General features: G+C 54.9%; 2 protein-coding genes and 1 pseudogene across 3 annotated transcripts; 1 reads left to right on the top strand and 2 right to left on the bottom strand.

The window, feature by feature from the left end:
* CTDSP1 (CTD small phosphatase 1) lies at positions 1 to 5,705 on the bottom strand. Of its 2 annotated transcripts, none has more exons than XM_039844765.1 (7): positions 5,542 to 5,705; positions 3,967 to 4,115; positions 3,411 to 3,515; positions 3,267 to 3,323; positions 2,556 to 2,648; positions 2,242 to 2,427; positions 1 to 1,700 (listed from the first exon to the last, which is right to left on the bottom strand). In XM_039844765.1, the coding sequence occupies exons 1-7, from the start codon at positions 5,606 to 5,608 to the stop codon at positions 1,572 to 1,574; spliced, it is 786 nt and encodes a 261-aa protein (XP_039700699.1). In that variant the 5' UTR covers positions 5,609 to 5,705; the 3' UTR covers positions 1 to 1,571. The 2 variants fall into 2 exon arrangements, with proteins under 2 accessions (XP_039700699.1, XP_039700700.1); XM_039844766.1 differs by having other exon boundaries at positions 3,411 to 3,512.
* Positions 5,706 to 9,919: 4,214 nt separating this feature from the next.
* LOC120587654 (natural resistance-associated macrophage protein 1-like) lies at positions 9,920 to 18,145 on the bottom strand. The gene is given in 14 exon segments (XM_039844762.1): positions 9,920 to 10,389; positions 10,511 to 10,703; positions 10,705 to 10,814; positions 11,142 to 11,261; positions 11,390 to 11,479; positions 12,858 to 13,016; positions 13,658 to 13,813; positions 13,962 to 14,029; positions 14,356 to 14,426; positions 14,867 to 14,973; positions 16,009 to 16,128; positions 16,438 to 16,560; positions 17,354 to 17,487; positions 18,020 to 18,145. Coding segments are annotated over 14 exon segments (1,569 nt in total). The 5' UTR covers positions 18,027 to 18,145; the 3' UTR covers positions 9,920 to 10,278.
* On the top strand, positions 15,424 to 15,542 carry LOC120587768 (uncharacterized; annotated as a pseudogene).
* Positions 18,146 to 22,832: the final 4,687 nt, after the last annotated feature.

Below are 22,832 nucleotides of genomic sequence, written 5' to 3'. Positions count from 1 at the left end.
TGGGGGATCTGGCTTTCTCTTTAGTTCTCATCAAACTGAGGGGCTCTCCATCACAGAGAAGGCACTTAGATGGGAGGGTCACTCGATTCAGACCAGCCATGTCCTTCCCACCCCCAGATTTCTGGGGGGGGGGGGAAAAATGCCATCTCCATTTGACACTCCTCTTGGCACTGGTATGTGGGTCCCCTTAACCATTAGGCCCTGGGGAGAGCTCAAGGCCTTGACTTCCAGACTCATCATCGGGGGGAAGGGCTCCAGATAAAGGAGGCAGAACTGGAAGGCAGGATGTCCTGGGAACTGCCCCCAGCCAGCAGAGAATGAGGCAGAGGGCTGCAGAGAGTGGGTTGGCACAGTGGAGGGGGACAGCTTCGCAGGAAGACCCCCAAATCCCAGAAGGGTCCCACCTCCTACAGATCCCCTAAAGGCATCGGTGAAGTACGGGGTTGGTGGGGGAGGCACCGCTTAGGCGGTACAGAGACCCCACACACAGTCAGCTGGTTGGCCTAGCACAGGCTGGGCATAGAGAAGGTGCTCAATAACTGTTTTGAATGAATGAATGAATGAATGAATGGAGCAAAGAGGGTGTCAGGGACAGAGGGCTGGGCCTGGGGCCTCTTGGCCCAGCTTGTCTCATTGAGGAAATAGCAGTTTAAAAAACGTAAAAATCCTTTCCCTCCCTCCCCACAATTTATGGGTGCAGGGAAAGGGTGAGGCAGGGGTGTCTCTAACCCAACCCTTCCCTCTCTCCTTCCCCTAAAAATCTATATACACATATACATATTTATATGACACCTCAAAGGGGTCCTGATATGCCCCCACACTCAAAGCTGGAGGAGCCAAGACCCAGGGCCTTGGGGAGGGGTCAAGCTGAGTGTTGAGGGGTGAGGGCGTGGGTGGTGTGGGGAGCAGCCGTCAGCTGCTGAGCCCAGAGAAGCTAGACTCTGGGCCCTAAAAAACAGACCCCTGTTCCCTTCACAAGCAGTAACAGATCTTCTACCCTCCCGCCCACGACTTCTAGGCAGAGATGGGGGGAAGGGCTCTATCAGTCCCCAGGGAGCAGGTGGGGAGACTGGTTCCTCTCCCACCAGCATCCTGGAGGTTGTTCCAGGCAAGAGCTGACCTGATTTGACCCTGGGAAAACCAGGTGGGGAAGAGGGCTCTATGGAAGGCACTTGGTGTCCACTGTTCCCAGGCTGGGGGCCCAAGGCATGGGGCAGCAGGAACCCTGCCCCTCCCCCATGCAGAACTGGAAAGGGCCAAGGGGCCCAATTTGGCAGCAGAGAAACATGGCAGCACAGAGAGAGAGAGAAAGGGGGAGCCGCACACTGGGCCCCACAGGTCCCTCGAGAAGAGGGAGGAGGTTCTAAGGCACTGACACGGGACCCAGGTGCTGATTGGCCTCACTGCAGCCTGCTGCCTGCCCCCTTCGCTGCCCAGCCAGGCTGGAGGGGGAGTGGCCCACTTCCCCATGGCACTGAGGTGGCCCAGGCTGCTCGGTTTTCTTAAGGAGAAGTCCACGAACGAAGGGTGTAGCTGTGGTCAGGGGCAGGTCCTGGCCCCAGGGCGCCTCACTAGCTGCCAGGCCGTGGCTGCCTGAGCACTGAATACACGTCATCCACGCGGCTAAGCTGCTCGAAGAAGGGCAGGAGGTCGTGGAGCTCCGTGTCATTCATGTTGTCGAACCATGAGGCCACTGGTACCTGGGCAGATGGGCATAAGGTGGTGAGGGGGACAGATGGCCCTGGGTGCAGAATGTCCAGACCAGCCCTAAGCACCCACCACTCGGTGGGCCACCTCTTGGAAGCCTCTTACCCACAGTTTTCAAACATTTTGACAGCAGCCCCTGATAAATCACATTTACATATATAACAAAGCAAAAGTTTTACAAAATGGTACTTAACCTTACTGTATACACTCCAAGATTTCTTATTCATTTTTTTAAAAAAATCCCAACTAGGACCCACTAAATTATTTCTGTGACCCATTAACTAGTCACAGCTGTCACCTAGAAAAACTACAACTGCTCCAATGCCCAGCAGGGACCCCAGCCCTCTACACACAGAATGGACCAAATGACTAAGTACGAGGCAAGCAGACACAGGTCAATGAGCAGAGAGGGAGGAACGGAAGGGCACCAGGCCCGGACACTGCCCAGCCAGGGAGCGGGAGATCAAGGTGGCCCAATGCACTGACCCCTTTCTCGGATCTCAGCCCCCTACCCCGGTCCCGTGAAGCACTCACGGCATTGTCTGGATGGAACACGTAGGAGGCGGGCGAGTTGTCCAGGATGAGCACTCGACGAAGGTCTCGACCCAGCCTGCTCAGGTCCTTCACGTAGTTCCCTCGGTGGAAGACGCAGGACTCACGAAACAGCCGTGCCCGGAAGGCCCCCCATTTGTCCAGCAGGTCAGCTACTGGGTCGGCATACTGTAGGTGGGAGGTAAGTCATCTGGGGCCGAGGGTGACCCAGAGGTCACTGCCCAGAGGTCACATGCTGGAGGCAGAGGGAAAGGCAGGATTGTCCCAGGAACCCGTCAGAATGTGGGGAGGTTCACCTTGGCCAGGCTGGCGGTGAACAGCACACACTCAAAGAGCTCGCCCATTCGCTGCAGGAACTCATCGACGTGGGGCCGCTTCAGCACGTAGACCTGGGGGGTGGGCCAGTGAGGGGACTGCTGGCCCACAGGCTGGGGCTGGGGGCTTGGTGGTTGGGGGCTGGGAGGGAGCTGGTGGAGGAGGCAGAGGAGCACAGGGAGCAGGATGGTTGCAGGCCAATCGGCCAATCACCCCAACTGCTGCGGGGGAAACCGCCACCCTCCCAGAAGAGGATCAAACTGAACCTCTGACTCCAGGCTTCCAGCCCTACGTCAAGGGAACTCACTAATTCTCATCCCCTCCTGCCATGGCCTCAGCCAAATGGAGGAGCCTGGGGGCAGCCCCCTTACCCCAAGGCTGCAGGGCACCGGCCCCCGAGCCAAGTAATGGAGAACAGGCTGGATGGCACACAACCTATCCTGAATTACTTGAACTGGGTCCCGGGCAAGGTGGGGCAAGGGGACGCCAAGGAGAACCCCTCTCTCTGCAGGCCTTAGAGTCAAGACCCTAAGGATCTGTGTGACTTCAGGCAAGTTTCACACCCTCTCACCGCCCCTGACATTCCACAGCTATCAAAGACCTACACAGGGGACTCTCAGGATCGGTGGGAAGAGCCTGGGGTTTGAATGGCAGATGCCAAACCCACCGCCTCCCCCCAATACCCAGCCTGCCTGGTGGACCACCCCATCGATCTCCACAGGGATGATGAAGTCCGCATTGTTCACTGGCTGTAGGGAGAAAAGAGCGGCTGAAGCTGGGGTTAGCGCAGATCCCCTCAGAAACCCTGGGGCTGGGGGCCGCTGGGCAGGGCCCACCTTAAAGGAGCTGTGCACCAGGGTCTCGTCCAGGTCGATGACCACGCAGATCTTGTCTGAGTCCTGGGCCTTGGCCTCTGGGAGCAGGTACTGCACTGGGCTCTGCTGTGGGGATGGGTGGGGCTGGCTGGAGGCGCCTCTCTCAGGCCCCAGTCATTTCTCCTATACAGGTCTTCCCTCCCCCAGCCCTCTCCCTGGGGAGCCACCGGGATGTGGGGAGAGACCACCCCCTACTCAACTCTGACCCTGCTAACTCTGGAATCTGGAGCCTGGGGCAGGCCACCTGGCAATCTGGGCCTCACTTCCCCACCTGAGAAACCAAAGCAGAGAACAGCTTTCACCTATGATGGGGAAATTCAGAACTCCCTAGGCCAAGAAGCCCTCCCCTAGGTGGCAGTTTTGGAGCTTTCGGGGGCCAAGCTGGAGGACCTGGGAGGGCTCCACCCTCCTGCATACTTTCCAGGGCCTGCAGGCAGGTTATGAAAAGCCCTTTCCCCTAAACCCACTCGGGACTGAACCCGGGTGCCCATGCAGCCCCCACCTGGCCACCACGCACCTTGGGGACAGCTCCATTTTCCTCCACGAGCAGGGGTGCCCCACTGTGTGTGGGAAGGGCCTCCCCATCGTCCTTGCAGACACAGCAGAAAAGCGAGTGGAGGATGCCACGGCTCCTGGGCTTCTGAGAAGCAGCTGACTTCTGGTCACCTGAAGTAGAGAGGCCCAAAGTGGAAGGGTGCACACCGGCCTGCAGAGGCGTGCATATGTGTCCAGGTGCCAACTCCTGGGCTTCGAGGGTCTGGCTATGCCCCCTTCACTGAGGGAGACACACTACGGTGGCTCCTGGCCAACCCTCTGCTCCCCACAAGTCGTTCCAGCGCGGGTACAGAGTTACGCCCATCAGAGAGTCGGCTGGCTGGAGGGGTATCGATACCGAGGGTACTTTCTCTTTTCCTCCCAGGCTCCATCACTGCTGAGGGATCGGCCCCACTGGGGGAGCCTCCAGTCACCCACCTTACCTGAGCAGCCCCTGATCAATCCGGCCCAGAAGGGCCGAGGCCTGGAGCCCTGGGGCCCACTCCTGCCCCCCTTCCATGCTTTCCGCCCCCGCGAGTCCAAAGTCCTCACCGAGGCTCCACGGAGACGCGGGGGGGTGGGGGTGGGGGGTGGACCTGGGACCAGTGTCCGGCCGCCAGCTGCCGGCCCCGCCTCCTCCGCCCCTGCCCCGCCCCATCTTCGACCGCCAACCTAGAACGGGGCATCCGCTGGCTGATTGACATGCCCACTCTCCACCCCGCCCCAGGCCCCCGGCCCCCAGCCCCGGGCGGAGCTAGACCTAGGCCAGAGGTGGACAGACTTGGAAGGATTTCCTAGCCTGTGAAGTCAGCACAGGGACAGGGAGGTGCAGACCCCCTACCCAGGGCCGCCAGCCTCGGGGCGGGGGTGCCCAGCCGAGGCGGGCGGCGCAGCTTCCCGGGTGGGTGCGTGTGTGCACAGGCCCGGCGCCCATGGACCTGCAGCCGGGGCGCCGCGTACCGGGCCCCAGAGCACCCGTCTCCCCGCGGGCGTGCTGGCGACCTTTAGAATTAGTTGCTCCTCTCTGCCTCTGAGGGGCTCTGCGCCTCCACGGGTGACGCGGAAGTTTGTGCGGATCGTGGCTGTGTGTTGGCGGGAGACACTTCCAACCCTCCCCCGCCTGATGTCACCTCAGCGACCCCTCCAAGCTACCCGACCAGATCGCGGCCCAGAGGGGGGAGGGGGCGGGGTCTCAGCGGGTGGCCTGAAAGCGCCCTCTTCAACCCCCCCCATCTCCCAGCTCTATTGGCGCCAATCGGGGGCGAGTGAGGGGGGCGACTCTCGGGCATCGCACACTGCCAACCTTGAGAAACCCGGAAAGAGCCCCGTCTTTACCCCTGCCTCAGTTTCCCCACCTCGAGCAGACGGGAGTGCTCCAGAGGCGCCAGGCCCCGCCCCACGTCTCGGAGCCTCCCGGAGTCCAAACTCTCTCCTCGCTCGCTCTCGGGCTGGGACCTTCGAGCCCCGCCAAGGCGGACGCCCGGTGGGGATTCCCGGCCCCCTACTTCTCTCCGCCCGCGGTGCCCCGGCTGCAGCCCCCTCCGCGCGGCCCTTGTACCTTTGCCCCGTAGCGGGCCCCGTGCCTCCTCCTTGCTGATCTGAGTAATGACGGCCGAGCTGTCCATGGGGCCGGGCACGCTCCGCTCCGGCCGGACTCTGGCCCCGGCGCCCGGCCTCCCCCCCGGCTCGGGCCGGAATCGGGGCGCGGGGATGGGTGGAGGAGGGATCCCCCTGCAAGCCTGGAGAGGGAGGGGAGCCTGGGTTCTTAGGGGAGGGGGAGGGAGGGGCGCGGAGGAAACTTTGTTACAACATGGAGTTTCCTCCCCGCGAGGCGGATGCAAACATGGAACCCGGGCGCCGTTTCAAGGCTCCCCCTTAAAAGGGCAACGGCTTCGGCGTGACCTGGACTCGGCCGCGGCTTTCATCACTTCTGGGGCCGGCGTGGCTTGGCGGGCAAGGAGGCGGGCCCGGAGGGGGTTCCTGCCGCGCTCAGGGGGCGTCGCCTCCCTTCTTGTCGCCCGCCTGCGGGGAGCCTCTGCGACTGCGTGGCAGGACCTACACCCGGCCCACCGTTGCAGGCCGCCCAGCGCAGGGGCCCAGGGCCCGCCCTGCGGGCTGGGATCGCCCACGCCGAGGAGAGTCGGAGGTCCGCGCGGCTCCACCTCTACGCATTCCGAGAGCCCACGACTAGCCTCTTCTCGGTTTTCTCATCAGTAAAATGAGGATAACGCTATCTGGTTTGCAAAATGGGTCTTCTCTCCGACAGTCGCAGGGGCCACCTTACGAGATGTCGTGAGCAATCAGTGGCTCTTTGCTCCCTCCAAACAGCTGTGCAGATCCACACAGTTATACTGTGGACTGGACTGTGACCGTCGCCACCCACCGCAGTCTCGAGACCAGGTGACCCGAATTTGTAGGGCGTGAAAATCCCAATTTCCTGCCCCAGTATGCCCCCTGCCGACCTCTCGCAACTGCCCCGCCTGGCGCCCCGCACGTCAGCCCGGATGCCCATGCCAGCCACCTGGCGTTCCCGCCGCGAGCCTTCGTCCGCTATTCCCTCGGCCCGGAACGCGCCGCCTTCCCGTTCGCGGAGCCAAATCCCACAGACCTCGATGAAATGCCAGTTTCCAAGAGGCCTTCCCACACCCTCCTCTACTCCCAGGCCGGCCACTCAGTGATTATTGCGGGGGTGGGGGTTAACGGCACCCGCACAAAGCGGGCGCTCAATCCCCGCGGGCCCAGTGCGCGACCGTAGAGCCTCAGACATCTACTCCTTGGAGGCTTTTAAACATCGGTTCCGTCCGCGTCCATGCAGACACACCCTGGTCGGCGCGGGGGCCGCGTCCACGCGGATTCTTCACGAGGGAAACTCCCGTATTTTGCGCCGTGATGGCTGCGGGTGGGCGTTCCCTCTCCCCCCACCCCCCCGTTTATCAACTCCTATTCGTCGTTACTATTTTGTGTTCACTATTTGAAAAATAATAACGCCAAGCCTTGACAAACACGCCTCAGCACTTCCTTCCCCCGCGGGCCTCCGCGGCGGGCGGGGCGGGCGCGTCCTGTCCCGTCCAGCCGCCGGGTGCAAACGCCGCGCACGTCCTCCAGGCGGCTGGAGCAGGAGCTGGGGAGGGGGAGGCCCCGCGCGGGGTGGGGGTGGGGGTGCGGGCGCGACCAGAGGAGAGCCGCGCCTGCCTGAAGGCGTGCCAGCTTCGTGTCCTGCGACAGCGGAACGGAGGAGGTGACTCTGGGTTGTGACTCCTCCCCCCACTCCCTCAACTGGACCCTCAGGATACCCCTCCTGCTCTTACACAGCCCGCAAGGGCCGCCCTCTTTGTATTTAATCGCGATAGCCGACGTGTAGCTCGTACCTCATCTGGGTCTCGCTCTAGCTCTGCCCCCTCATCTCATTTACTACTCAGAAAGACTCCTTTCTTGCCCCGTTTTACAGATAAAGAAACTGAGCTCCAAGAAGTGAAGCGACTTGACCCAGCCCTGCAGCGAGGGCAGAGGCGGGATTTTGGCCACCAAGCAGGTCTCCCTGCTCTGCAGCCCAGCCCCTGGGAAAGGCCTCGGCTTTATCTCCCAGGCGCAGCCCGCACTGACCCCAAAAGGAAATGTGTGGCGAGCCCCGCGTGAAGCCCTGGCCTCGCCCCTGTCTTGAGCAGGGCAGCTCGCCTGCCTCTCCCTCCACTCCTCCTGGCCGGCTGTCCCTCTGAGTCAGAGGAGCTGACCCGGGATTAAGACGCTGGGCAGGGCCGCTGTCCACCCTCTTCGCTATGTCCCACGTCCCTCACCCCCTGTGGCCCCCTCCGAGCTTTCGCTGGTGAGGCCCCTTCCCCTGGGAGAGCTGCCCTATTCCCAGGCACTGTGAGGTGCACCCTCGGTCTGGGTAGGTGGTTGTAGAGTGAGTCAGGAGCGCCCTGCCTTGCAGGGTCAGGGGCGGTGGGGTCAGGAGGTGGTGGAAGCATTTTGTAGGACTGGAGGGGTTCTTTGGGTTTCCTCACTGGGGTGGGAAGTCCACACCCAGAGCTGCCCGTCTGCTATCCCAGCAGCTGGGGCTCACATAGTCTATGTCTCATTAGTCTGGAGTCTGTGAGTGGGAAGACCCCAGATTCTGCCTGACTGTGGACAAGTATCTTCTCCATCCAGCTCCCAGCTAATCCATCTGCCAAATGGGGCTGGTAAAATGGAAGGGGGCACCGTGCTCAAAAGGCAGGGTGCCCTGGGTGGGCTCCTGGGGAGTCAAGTTGCCAGGCCACTCCCAGCCTGAGGGACTGACAGGGCAACCCTACCACCTCAAGTTCCATTTGAGCCTGGGGGCTAGGAGGACCAGAGCTTCTGCGGGGGCGGGAGGCAGGGCTTTGTAGGGTCTCCCTTGACCTGAAATAACTGACCTTGGCCTGACCTCATTGCCAACCCCTCCCCCAGGCTCAGGGTAGCCCCTTAGCTGACCCTTAACTGCCTTCCTTGCCCCCAAGTTTTAAGTCCCAGGCTTAACTATTCATCTGACCAGCCCCCCATTCCTCTGGTGTCCCCTTCCTGCTCCATGAGGCTCTAGAGCTCCCCACAGGGTTGCGTGTGCTTTTCCACACCACGGACACCCCCTCCGCCTTGGCATGCTCATCATCCCCCACCACCATTATTCCGCTTTCGAAATCTGTCCAGTAGTCACCTTCTCTGGCCCTTGCCTCACTCCTTCCAGGTGTGCCAGACACCCGCGTGGTCGTTCCCCATCCCACTACATAGGGACTTGTTATTTACTTGGCTGTCACCCCCACCCCCACCCCGCCCCCGCTCAGCACGGTGAACTCCTTGAGAGCAGACATCTCTAATTCAGAACTCTGCCTCCCTCTCACCTCTAGCAGAGGGCTGGCGCCCATTTACTACCTAGTGAATCGACCAGAGAGGTTGCAGCGAGCACAGCTGGCGGCGCCTCTAGGAAGCTGGAGCAGGGGCTGGGAGATGCCTTTTTCCACTACCTGGCCCCCATCCACCCCCTCCCTCATCTTGCAGGGGCCCCATCTTCTCCAGGGCCAAGCCTGAGGAAAGAGATTGGGTGGCTTTCTTGCCCGGGTAACCTCTACCACCGTTGCACTGGCTAAGCCAGACCCGTCCCATTCCGTCCCTCCGTGAGGGCCCCACTGGCTCTGTTGCCCTTTTAAGAAAGAGGAAATTCTTCTCATAAACAAGCGCCCCAACCTGAGCGCGGAGCTTGCCCCGCCGGATCCCCGTTAAATCGGGGATACTTCCAGGAACAGTGCCCGCTCCAGAATCAACCTAGGGGAAAAGCCCAGTGACCACTTCTCATCGCCACTCTCTACAGTTTTGAGCCTGGGGTCCGAAGGGCTGGAAGAGGCTGGAGGAGGGACTTGGGGGAGCCTAGAAACAGCCCAGGGAGCGTCTGTAAAGTGCAGCCCCTGCACCGGGCGAAGGGTTGTCGGGCCGCTCCCAGCGACAGAGGGGGTTCCCCGCCCACACAGCTTCCCCCGCCCCCACCTCCTAGTCTAGGCGGACTCCGAGGCTCCCCCGCGCTAGGTCAGAGTACCCGCCTCCTCCTCTTTGAAAGGGTGAGGCTGAGGCGGTGAGTGCAGACGCTCGGGACCATCCCTGCCCCTAGGGGGAGCTTGGAGTCAGCGCCCAGGGACAGTTAACTGCGCGGCGTGGGAGTCTTGGCCGCCCGATTCCCTGGGGAGATGGCAAATGAATTGGGCCCCGGAGGCACGGACTCTTGAGTTCTTTATGACCTGGCAACTAAGGAAGGGAGAACTGCGCCTCAGTTTAACTGCCTGGAAGATGGGTTGCTGGCGGAACAAAAAGGCAGAGGCTGCCCCAGCAAGAGTAGAAGGTGGCTCTTCTTGATGGTTCAGGGATTTTGTGCTTTCCCAGTTTCTATTCCCCTGCTCTTTTGGAGAAGCAAACTAACATCGATTTAGCATTCATCAGACTCTATTTTAAGTGTCGGTTTGGTGCCTATGTCCTGCCCTCAACTAGGTCACCCTGTCAAGTCACTCCTATAGGAGCTCAATATATGCTTTTAGAATGATTTTTTTTTTTTAATTTCTCAGTGCCAGGCACTGTGTTAAAGTGCTTTGCATCCACTGCAATGTTGGTGTGTTTACAGATAAGGGCACTGAGACCTGGGAGTTAATCACTTGTCCAAGCAAGGACACAGCGGCTCCCTCTGGAACTCAGGCTGGCCTGCCTCTGAAACTCCCACCCCGTCTGTCCACCCTCACGTCCAGCAGGCCAGTCTGCCGCTCTCATGCCACCCTGCGGCCAGTCCCTGGGTGGGAGTTCATCCAGAGGGCTCCCCCTTCTGCTCCTCCTCAGGAAGCCCATACAAGAAGTGTTGGTGGGAGCTGTGGGCCAGCAGGGTGGCCCCATGGGTAATAAAACAGGTCCAGACCTGGGAGAGAGGCAATCATGAATGGGGAGAGAACATGACCTATGGGGAAGCCCCAGTCCATTCCCCCTCCCTCCATCTGTTGCCTCCGCCATCTCCAAGGCACCCGCCGACCCTATGGTACCAGATAGGTGGTGAGACCCAGGTAGGCCACAGCCAGCAGGGCTACGAGACTGAAGTAGGCGGGGTGCGGGAGGCTGGGCAGGTAGCTGATCACAAAGTAGAGGTTGGTGGCGCAGATCAGTGCCATGATGGAGGAAGTGATGACCTTGCTTAGCCTGGGGGACAGGAGGGAAACAGGACTGGCTGCATCTTCTCCTTCTCTCTTTCAGGTCCCTGAAGACAGCCACAAGCACGGTGGGAAGGATGGCGCAGGAGCGAGTGAGGAGGACGCGGGTAAATCGTGACCACCGCAGCTTCAGGAAGCCCTGGAGTGTGGGGTGGGCACTTTGGTGGCGGGGTGCAGGACTGGGGATTCCAGAGGAGGGACTTCTGTCGTCCCTCAGGCCGTCCCATGCCTGGGGTAACCCTCTGTCTTTCCATCTCTGAAATGGGGGCAGCTCCTAATAGTCCTGGGTCTGAGGCTCGGGCCAGTCGCCTCAGCTTACTGAATCTCCGTTTTCTCATCTATGAAGTGGGGCTTATAATGGCTGTTTTAGAATCTGAGCTGCTTTAAGGATCAAGGAGGCCCATGTTCGAACCCCCAGTATTGCGCCTGCTAACCTCGGACCCCTGGCCCTCCCCTGCCCGCCCACCTCCATCACAAACTGTCCCGCGTAGGTGCCGGTCATGGTGGAGCTCTGCCCGGCAGCCAGGAGACCCACTGCCCAGATGTACAGGGCTGCAGGGCCGAAGAGGCAGCCCAGGATCACGCCCTGGAGAGAGGAGTGTAGTCAGACCCCCGGCCCCGCCCCTCCTGGCGCAGGTCCCGCCCCTGACATGGGCTGGCTGAGGAAGCCCACGGGATCCAGCCCTTCGGCGCCCGCCCCTGCCGCGCCCTTACTCCTTGGTAAATGTCCACGTCCACTGTGTGGTTGTTCATGGGGAAGATCTTGGCGTAGTCGTGGAGGCTGCTGTTGGCGCAGACGTTGAACTGCGGGCACCGGGGCAGTAGGAAGGAGATGGGAAGCGCGCGCTCAGTCTCAGAAACTCAGACCACCCGGCCTTGACCAGAGTTTGAAAACTGGTGGCCTGTGGGCTGAGTCTGGCCAGATATATATTTTGTTTGGTTAACAAGTTGTTTTTTTTCTTTAATGTGAATTTGTTGCCAATATTTAAAACTGAGAACTCACATGAGAACCCGGGTTCCAGGGGTATGTTGGATTTGTAAGAGCTAGCATTACCATGAAGAGACAGTTGGCTGGCAGTGACTCAAGCTGCCCACTGTCCCCTCTCCTTGACACCGAACCCACTTCCCACAGCTCTGCGACTGGCCTCGTCTTGAAAACAAGAGTTTGCCATCCTTATTTAGACCCCTGTCTTTGTGCCAAGGAGCAGTGGGACCCAGGAAGGGGTATAACCCCGAAAGGTCACATAGCAAGGCATTGGCAGTGCCCAGGTCCTCAGAGGCCTGGCCATTCCTCTCCCACGGTGTTCAGCATTCCATGAGCACCCAACACTGGCTAGCAGTTATTAGAGCCTCGTGACAGAGACCCATTCAGAAAGGGAGGCAGGCACAGGTCCCGAATTCCAGAGAGCCAGGGAAGAGCTGGCTGTCTCCCCTTTCAGCTCAAATGTCACCTCCTCCGAGAGGCCTCTCTGACCACCAGGGCTAAAGTAGCTCCTCCCTCATCGCATCCCAATGAGTTTCGCCACCCCCTTCATTTCATTCACAGCATTGCCCACAGTCTTCCCTTTTGTACTGCTTTGTTGATTTGCTTCCTCTCTGCTCGATGCCTTCGGCATTTAAGCTGCAAGAGGGCAGAGTCTTCATATCACTGACTGCTGTATCTCTAGGGTCTAGGACATTGCCTGATACATAATGAATGCTCAGTAAATATTCACTGAATGAATAACAGTTTATCTGCTAATGAAGATCATCGGGAGAGAGGACTCAGAGACGAAAACGGCTGTGTGCACCTCCCCACTCTGCACTCATGCTCAGGCATCCCCCCCCCTTCTCCCAGAACACCCTCCTGGCAGGTTGCAGCGCAAACACTGCCCATCCTTCCTGGGGCCGTTGGGATGCTGCGTCCTCCAACTCAGCTCCTCCCTCTCAAGCCTCTCCCTTGGATGTCTGTGCTTTGCTACTCCTGGTGTGGCTCTTGCCCTCTAAGAGCCTGCCCTGGGGAAGCCTTATCTCCCCAGTGGTGTGGACAAAGGGATCCCAGCCAGGGGCCAGGGTCACAGACTCCCTCCTGACCTGTAGGGCAGAGACTCAAAGGGCTTAGCTGCGTTGCCTGGAATCTCCCACAAAGCCTGCAGGGTAAGAGAGCATGGGACTTGTTGCAGGTTAGGGAGGTGTGTCTCACCGCAGCTTGGTTGGTTTGCTGGTAGAAGGCTTGCCCAAAGACACCCACAACAAAGAGGTTGATGAAGAAGGAGACAGACAGGGCAATGGTGGCCTCGATCAGGAAGTACATGTTGGCTTCTCGGACATCAGCCCGGCGGGTCCGGTCTATCTCCCGTGACTATAAAAGTCAAAGAGGAGGGAAGCGCCAAAGTCTCCCAGAACCACCCCAACATCCTCCGCCCTCATGCCTCTGCCTGTGTTCTCCCCGAACCCCAGCTCTTTCTAAAGCCCCCCTACACGGCAGTCTGGGTTAGGCCCTGGACAGACGACCCCTTTCCTACACGCTCGGTTTATTTCTCCTCAAAGCCTTTGCTCTGAATAGTTCCTCTGCTTAGAAGATCTTCTCCGCTGAACTTCCTCCCCATCCTTCACATTTCAGCGATCACCTCCTTAGGAAGGCCTTTCCTGACTACTTTTTCTAAAGTAGCCCTGTCCTTAGTCATTCTCTCCGTTGTTTTTCCGTTCAGAGCACCTTGCACAATCCATAATTCTTTCCTTTATTAGTTTAATCGCTGCTCATGGTCTGTCTCCTCCACTAGATTGCAAATTCTAGGAAAGCAGAGGACTCGTCTGTCTTTCCATCATTGACCCCCAGATCTCAGCACACAGTAGGTGCTCTATTATTAAAAATTGAATAGAGAACCATTCACTTCCTGCCTAAAATCAGGGAGGAGTCAAAGGGGCGGGGCTCCAGGTTTGGAGGCGGGGCCAATGTGACTAAGGGAGCAGGTATCTCTCTCCCGGTGCCCCTCTGCTCACCTTGACCAGGGACGAGTGTAGGTAGATGTTGTGGGGCATGATGATGGCGCCAACGATGCCCACAGCCTGCAGCAGCTCTGGCTGGCCACAGCCGGGGCACGAGGGCAGGAACAAACCTCGAAGTAGCTCTCCCTGAGCAGGACGTGCCACCACGTACTGTGGGAAGGAGCCTTGTCAGGCTGAGCCCCTCCTCTGCGCAGCCATTCTCACCCTCCACCCTGATCCTGACCCCTCAAGCTCTGCTAGGGGCAGAGAGAGGGGTGACCTTTGTGGGGGTGGGGGGGTTGCAGATCTGACTTCCTACCTCGTAGCCAAAAGTCAAGGCCATAATGGTAATAAGGAATCCAAAAAAGGCTTCCAGCTTCCGCAGCCCTAGGGAGAGAGCAAAGAGACAGAACAGTAAAGAAACCAAAAAATTGTAACATCAGCAACTATTAATGGCAAAATTGAGCACTTCGTTCCAGGCATTGTGCCAATAACATATATTACCTCAGTGAACCCTCACCACAGCCCTATGACATCTGCGATTATTTCCCCCACGCTATCTATGGATGAAGAAACGACGTCTGAGTAACTTGCTCAAGGCCGCGGGAGCTCATCTCAGAGCCCTTCCCCAGAACGACAGGGCATCGGCCTGCTCGTGCATTCACTTGCCTGCCCTGCTGTGCAGTCCCGTCTGAGATGACGGGCACACCTACCATAGTTATCGAGGAAGAGGAAGAAGAAAGTGTCCACGATGGTGATGAGGACGCCGCCCCAGAGAGGGATTCTGAAACCAGAGTGGCCCGGGTCAGCCGAGCCTGGTCCAGGGGTCTGGAACTCCCACCCTCAGGGCTGGAGACTGGAATCTGGCCTCCTGGGAGCAGGGACTCAAGTGGCCCCAGACATCTACAGGAGAGGGGAGTGGGAGTGTGCTGGAGATGGAAAATGGCACGGAACAGGGAAGGAAGGGCCAGGCTGGGTGGGGGCCAGAACGGTTGGTAGCTCAGGCTGCAACCCTGCAGCCTGCACGGTCACTGACTTCCGTGTGACCTAAGACAAATCACTTTTTGTTTCTGGGTCTCTGTTTCTCCATTTGGCAAATTGAGCAACAGTTCCGAGTCAGAAGGGACTGCAAGATGAACTGAACATGGGAAGTACAAGGCCTGGGGAAGAAGTAGCTGCTGCTCCCAGTCCTGGACTGAGGAGCTGGGGTCCCGGGGGCAATACCGTCCAGCCGAGAGCAGACTGAATGCTATAGCCGTGCCGATGACCTCTTGCATGTCCGAGCCCACAATGGCTAGCTCGATGGTCAGCCAAAGGAGGGTGCGGGGCACCTGCGGGAGGAGGTAACCTTCATCAAGGTGGAGCCGATTGTTCGTTTCAGCCCCACATTCACCTTTCCATACTCGGCACTGTACTTTCAGGCTGGAAGTCTGAAAACTACATTTGCAAGTTACCCTTGCAGCTGGCTTCCAGGTAGATTTGGCAGAAAGCACTTATGGGAGATCGAAAGGCAGGGAGAAATCATTTTGCCTTGCCTCTGGTGGTGTTTCTGGCAGTGGCACCAGAGAAAGTACCAGGCAACCCGGGCTCCGGCAGCACTGGTGGCCATTTCAGCAGAGGTGGCAATGCTCCCAGAAGCTCAGCAGCAATTAATGGCTCTGGGGCTCCTGCCCAGCAGCTTTCTGACCTCCGAGTAATACTCCTTCCCCTGCTCCTCCATCCCTTCCAATGCCTTTGCAACTACATCCTTATATTAAGTACCTTTGAAATATCTAATGGCAGTCTACAGCCATGCTACCCTGAACAAGCCCGATTCCGTCTGATCCCGGAAGCTAAGCAGAGTCGGGCCTGGTTAGTACTTGGATGGGAGACCACCTAGGAAGACCAGGTGCTGTAGGGGTAAAAAATTTAAAAAAATAAAGGCTCGTAAGCTGACAGGTCCTTGCAATCTGTGAGGTCAAACGAAGATTGCCTCGCCAAAAATAAAAAATAAATAAATAAATAAATAAAGATAAAAATGAAATATCTAATGGCAGAATTTCAATTTTCCTGCCTGGACAGTGACAGCAGCCAAGCCCCGGTGTCCGCCCCAGCCAATGATCATCCTGAGCTGATGTCTACCTATTGTTTGCCTTGGGCAAATCACTTCTTCAGGTTTCGATTTCCCTCTCCGTAAAATGAACAGGGCATGTCTAATGTCCCTCTCAGTCTGTTTGCTATTAGTTTGAGCTTCAGTCTTCTTATCTATCAAACGGACTTCTGATGCTCCACTTGAGATAATGTATTTATTCGATCATGGAAGCTGTAAATGGCTATTTTCGAGTTGAGACCTGTGGGTGTTTCCTGTCCAGGCCCACCAAGCTCACCTTAGGGTAGTAGAGATGGCAGACCTCCCCCAAGTCCTTGCCTGTCACCACGCCCAGCCGGGCAGCAAGTCGCTGGCAGAGCAAGCCCAACACCGTGGCCCACAACAGCACCCAGAGCAGCTGTGAAGGGAGAGGATTTCAGCCAGAGGAGGCAGTTTCTGCTAACCCCCAAATCGGTGGCACCTTCTAACCGAGGATACTCCTTGGGGAGAGAGTAGGGGAGATGGAGCAAAATGACCAATCTCCCTCCCACCCCATACACCCCACATTCTGGCAGGGCTGCCCTGGGGACTCTTTTCTGGCCCATTTGAACTTAACATCTCCCAGCAATACCAGCCATGCAGGCCACTCTGGGGAAATGTGGCAAGCTGGGGTCTCCACCCACTTAGCCTGGTCACCCGCCTCTGCACAGTGCCCCCACTCAATCACTTTGAATCCAGCCACAGCACCAGCCTGCAGATCCGACTCGATGTTTCCCGGGTCCAGGAAAGCGATGCTCATGAGAAAGCCTGGCCCCGTGAAGGCCCACAGCTTCCGAAAGCTGAACATGCCCTGCAGGTGGGAGTGAGGTGAACGGATGCTGGGTGTAGGGGCTATGACAGCTGGCCTCGGCCCATCCCCAGCTGAGCCTTAAGGGGCTCATCAGCCCAGCCTGGCCAGCCCGTCCTGTGTTCTCCATTCCTGGAGCTGCGCCCTGGGGAGTTAGTGGAGGGCATGGGATGGGAGGAACCAGCAGGATTTGCTGAGTCACAGCCCACCGGTTTTATGGATTTGTCCCATTCGGTAGCCTACTTGTGCCTGACCAACCTGCCCCGTCCAAGCCCTGACTCTGAGATCCTCAGAGCCCCTGAGGGGGCCTCCCTGGGCCAGCTCTCCCCTCCTGAGCTCCTTGTCAAACCGTAGGCCCTCCCCTCTGGAGCCCACTGAGCTGAAGGTCCCCCTACCCCAATTCTAAGGCTTGGCCTGGTAGCCTGGGATCTGCTAAAAATTCTGGAAATGGAGGGTGACAGCATCCTATAAACCAGCCTGCAGCTTCTTTCGCTTCTCCTGATGCCCTTGTCTAGGTCCTTTCCTTTAATGATACAAATCCTTGAAGCTCCATCCTGATTCACCCCGAGTCCTCTTCCCTTCATAGGAAAGCTGAGATTCATCCAGAAAACCTTTCAGGCAAATGATAAGCTAAGTGCTGGGGACAGATTCAGAAGGGCGCAGTTACACTGTCATTGATTCTCAGAGCTGGAAGGGACTTGCCACGGTCTTCAGAAGACCTTCCGCCCCCAGCCCATGCGAGTCCATGTGGTCCTGTCCATTCTAAAAAGCCCCAGGAAGTTTCTGGCATTCCCACCGGTTCTGTGTCCGGGACGGGGATTTTCTCATTCAGGTAGGTCCCTCCGGGAGGCGGTTGCTGTGGCTCTGCATTGGGTGGGCTGGAGATGGAGCCATAGCTGGGCCTGCTTGGACTTTGGGGGCCCCTGTCACCTGCAAAGGACCCCATGAGGCATGGTGAGTGACCTGCTTGCTTCTTTCTGGTGGCTCAGGGCTAAAGTCTCCCTCCCCTACCTCCTCCCGTCAAAGTGGAGAAATCAAGGTTCAACTGAACAGGGGCCCGTGACTCCCACCCTGGGTCCATCACCTTCACCCTTTGACCAAATGTTCCAGAAGATGTGTGGGAAGTATCTTCAGAATTACCCTCTGTCCATGTGAGTGCAGGGATTCCCAAATCCAGATCTCTCTTGCCAGAGGGACACTGGGCTCTGAAGAGGGCTAACTGACACCAACATGTATGCCCCTTGGCCTCACCCTGGCCTCCTCCAGCAGCTGAGGAAGCTCCAGGGGCTCCAAATGCACAGAGATCAGACAAAGGGGATGCTATGCCCATGGAGATGCAAAGAGCCCAACTCTGGGCTTGTATCCAGAATTATGGTCCAGACCAGGACTCCCATGGGGGATCAGGGGCTCCCTTCGCCCCTCCGACTCTCCCCCATCCCCATCCCTGGAGGGGGCTACTCACCCATCATGAGGATGGCAGATTAGGCACTCTGCGTGTGAGTGGCGTGCTGGACAACTCCTCAGCCCATGTTCCCTCTCTGGGTGCTGGCACACGCCAGTGTGTGACCCACACCCTCTTACCCATTCTTGACTCAGCTTGACTGTCCTCACACATGGGGCATTGTGAAACACTTTCCAAAGGCAGAAGTGGCCAGCTCTGCCAGAAGGGTCTGGTTGTACGCAGTGTGGATTTTTGTTCCCCTTCTGGCTTGAGCCCCACAATACCTCTGGCCCACTTCTAGGCATCCCATGTTCTGTGTCTCCCAAGTTAGTTCTGATTTCAAGATACTTCCTGCCACTTAAGCATTCTCTTGATAGCCTCCTACCTCCTTCCTACACAAGCAGTCTGGTCTTTCTCCTCTTTAGTCTGAAGTCCCATGACCACTGGTCGGGCTAATGGGAAGAAGGAGTCCTGATGGATACCTAGGCTTCAGTTTCCCATTGAGTGCCTCAGAGTGAAAGACCTCCCAGACACAGCCACAGGGACATGCATTCAGGATGCAGGCCAAGGAAGAAAGCATCCTGGTCCTGGTCTTGCCATTGATTCACTTGAGACTTTCACCAGATCATGTCCTCTTTCTGATCTTGCTTCTTCTGTTAAATGAAGGGTTCAGACTAGCTAAGAGGTTAAAATTTTAGATGCCCAAAGTGGCCAGGCAGGTAAGATAAACTATGAGACAGGTTGGGAGTAAGAACAACAGCACCAGCTCAGTGTTAAATGACAAATGATGCAGAGCCTCAGTGTCGGGGGACAGTAGGGAGTGGTGGCAACTGTAGCAAAGCTGAGGTCAGTTACTCTGTCTGAGGTGTGCAACGCCTACAGAGTTCCAGCCAATTGTCATGTGGGCCCAGTGTCACCATATCTTCTGATTCGTCAAGGATGCTGGAAATTTTGGAATTTTATGCAATATGTGCTTTTTGAATACTAGGGTCAAAAACACTGAGAATATTGTGTAATTAAACAAAACATTCCCATGGCTGGATTCTCCTTGAGGGTTATCATTCTGTAACCTCTGGATAATGGGTGAGCAAGACCCTTCCGGCTCCCAGTTTTTTGCTGCCGGCTCCTGTACTCCCCACCTCCTTCCCTCCGGGTCTCTCCCTTCCCATGCCTCTCATGCTCTCTATCCTGTAGCCTTCCTTTTCTGCCAAGATTCAATACCTAAATCGTTATGGGGTTTTCAGTTCCAGAGTCTGACATTGTAAGACCCAGAAGAAATCAGGGCAAGTTCTCAGGCCCTGACCTGATCTGGGGTGTGATGTTATCCCTATGTTGATTCAAAAACTTTAGCCAAAGTTTGAGAACCTAGGTTTGGAGGAGGCGGCCAATTCCCTGACTCCTTATTGCTGGGGGGAAGGGCGAATGACGGTCGGAGAGGAGAGAGCAGTTTCACGGTTTGTCGCTGCGCAATCCTATTGCCTAAGGTCCCGTCATCATCCCTGACCTCTAAATTTGCACACATTTCCCAATCGCTACCTTGGGCTCATGTGGGGATGGCTGGGTTGGGACTGGGGTAGGGTGTTGTGATGATTAATTTTATGTGTTAACTTGATTGGGTCACGAGGTGACTGGATATTTGGTCAAACATTCTGCCTGTGTCTGTGAGAGTGTTTTTGGAGGGGATTAACATTTGAATTGGTAGAGCAAGTAAAGAAAATTGCCAGTTGAAGACTTGGATAGATCAATTCAACCAGTTGAAGACTTGGATAGATCAAAAGGTGGAGTAAGGGAGAATTCTCTCTTTCTGCAGGACTTTCTTTGAACTGGGATATTGGTCTTCTCCTGCCTTCGGACTTGGCTTTGACTGCGACTTACACCATCAGTTCTCCTGAGTCTCCAGTTTGCAGATTTTGGAATGTCTCAGCCTCCATACTCATGTAAGCCAATTCTCTATCTATCTATCTATCTATCTATCTATCTATCTATCTATCTATCATCTGTCCATCCATCCATATCTATCATCTATTATCTATCTATCTAATTTTCTGTTGGTTCTGTTTCCCTGGAAAACCCTAGGGCAGGTGTATTTCTCTTTGCACCTTTTGTGGGGCCTTACCTATAGTTAGGAACTCGGTAAGTGTCATTGATTAATGACTGAACCCTACTCCTCACAACCCCTAACTTACCGAAGAACCTAAGAGCAGAAGTTCTGGGCAGAGAATTAGAGAGTGGGAAGCTACACAGCAGTCCCCTTGGACCTAGAGCCGTTGCTGGATATTGAACCTTGTATACATGTGATGAAATTTCATGAAGCCAAGTTCACTTAAAATAGATCACAGACCTAAATGTAAATACAAAATTATTTTAAAAGACTGTATGTGAATGTTTATAAAACTTTTAGAAAAAAAGTAGGAGAATATCTTCAGGATCTAGGACTAAACAAAGACTTGTTAGAGTTGACACAGAAAGCATGATCCATAAAGGGATAGATTGATAAATTGGACCTCAACAAAATTAAAAACTTTTGCTCTGTGAAGGACTCTATTAAGAGGATGAAAAGACAAGCTAAAGACTCGGAGAAAATGTTTATAAACCACATATCTGACAGAGGACCAGTAGCTAGAAAGAGAAAAATCTCTTAAAACTCAACAGTGAAAAACAAACAATTCAATTTGAAATGGGAAAAAACATGAACAGACATTTCACCAAACAGTCTCTACAGGTGGCAAAGAAACACATGAAAAGATGTTCAGCATCATGAGCCGTTAGGGAAATGCAAATTAGAACCATAATGAGATATCACTACACCCCAATCAGAATGGCAAAAATAAAAAACAGTCACAACACCAAATGTTGGCAATGATATGGAGAAACTAGATCCCTTGTGTTGCTGGCGGGAATGGAAAATGGTACAGCCACTCTGGAAACAGTTTGGAAATTTCCTAAAAAACTAAAGTTGCAACTACTGTATTATTTAGCAACTGCCTTCCTGGGCACTTTTCCCAGCAAATGATGATTTATGTTCCCACAAAAAAAATCTGTACATGAATTTCTATAGCAGCTTTATTAATAATGACCAAACTGGAAACAACCCAAATTGTCCTTCAATAGGTGATTGATTAACCCAATGATGGTACATCCATATACTAAATATACTCCTGGGCCTTTAGCCCAGAAAAATTAAAACTTATGTTCACACAAAAGTCTGTATATGAATGTTTATAACAGCTTTATACATAATAGCCAATATTGGAAACAACCTCTATTATCCTTCAACAGGTGAATGGTTAAACTGACTCCAGGAAATCATGCCGAGAGAAAAAAAAGTTAATCTCGAAAAGTTACATATTGTATCGTTTCTTATATAACATCTTTGCAATGGCAACGTTTTGGAAATGAAGGTTGCATTAATGATTGCCAGTGGGTAGAGATGGATGAGGTGGGGGTGGAGAGAGAGGTGGGTGTGATTATAAAAGGATAACTCAAAGGATCCTTGTGATGTTGGGACTGTTCACTATCTTGATACACAAACCTAAACATCTGATGAAATTGCACAGAACTTAACACATGCACGCGCGGGCGCATGCACGCGCGCACACACACACACACGCGCACACACACAAATGAGCACAAGTAACACTGGGGGAATCTGAAAAAGATCAGTGGATTATGTCAATATCAGCATCCGTATCCTGCTTGTACTGAAAACAGGATTTAGACAGATACGTGTATTCTCACATTCATAACATTTTCTGCAAGAGTCAAAAGGTGGAAACAATCCAAAAGTCCATCAACGAATGGATAAACGAAATGTGGTATGTGCAAACAACGGAATATTATTCGGCCTTAAAAAGGAATGAAATCTGATGCTTGCTATAACATGAATGAACCTTGAAAACATTATGCTAAGTGAAATAAACCAGACATAAAAAGACAAAAATTGTATGATTCCACTTATAAGAGGTACCTAGAATAAGCAAATACACAGAGACAGAAAGTGGAATGATAGTGGCCAGGGCCAGAGAAAGCGGGGAGAGAGGAGTTAGTGTTTAACGGGCAGAGAGTTTTTGTCTAGGACCATAAAAATGTCTGGAAACGGATAGTGGTGATGGTTGCACAATAGTGTGAATGTACTTCATGCCACTAACTCACCCACCTAAAAATGGTTAAAAGGGTAAAATTTATGTATATTTTACCACCAAAAAAAGAGCAAAAAATCCTGGTTTTAATATTGTATTATAGTTTCTCAAGAAATTACCATCAGGGGGAAGTGATCAAAGTATGCGTGAGGGCTCGCTGAGTTATTTCTTGCAACTAAGTGAGAATCTGCCATTATCTCAATTTTTAAAGTGAAGGAAAAGAATGTGTCTTATTTGATGAATATTATTCAATGAATAAAAAGATTTAAAACCCCTCACCAGAGCCTCTGAAATCAAATGGCCTGGGTAGGAATCGTATTTACTGGCGCCATGACGTAGGCAAGTTTCTTAGGCCCTCAGTTTCCTCGCCTGTGAAGTGGGGAAATACAATACTTACCTCAAAGAATTGTATGAGACCCAATACATATATGCATCTAGTACTGTGCAGTTAATTGCTCTCATAAATGGAGCTCCAAAGTGTCTTTGGGCACTGTTCTTCAGAACTCCAAATGCATTTTCTGTTATAAACATTGATGCTCATGGCGGCTTAATTTTCAGGCTTGTCCCCCAAAGCCTTTGGATTCAGTGTAGCTCAAATGTGGGACACTTATGACAATTTAATAGCAGAGGACAATTCTGACGCACTATATCATAACATGAAATGGGAAACTGCGAAAGCGAACGAGAACAAGTTT

This window comes from Pteropus medius, unplaced genomic scaffold, assembly GCF_902729225.1.
Source record: "Pteropus medius unplaced genomic scaffold, Ma_sr-lr_union100, whole genome shotgun sequence".
Classification (NCBI taxonomy): domain Eukaryota; kingdom Metazoa; phylum Chordata; class Mammalia; order Chiroptera; family Pteropodidae; genus Pteropus; species Pteropus medius.
The sequence above is the reverse complement of the archived record's forward strand: the minus strand, read 5'-3'. Positions and strand labels throughout refer to the sequence as shown.

Coding starts and splice junctions, on each gene's coding strand:
- CTDSP1 (XM_039844765.1), bottom strand. CDS start 5,608: ATGGACAGCTCGGCCGTCATTACTCAGATCAGCAAGGAGGAGGCACGG. Junction 4,116..5,541: donor GGGCCCGCTACGGGGCAAAG/GTACAAGGGCCG, acceptor TCTCTACTTCAG/GTGACCAGAAGTCAGCTGCT. Junction 2,649..3,266: donor TCGATGGGGTGGTCCACCAG/GCAGGCTGGGTA, acceptor CCCACCCCCCAG/GTCTACGTGCTGAAGCGGCC.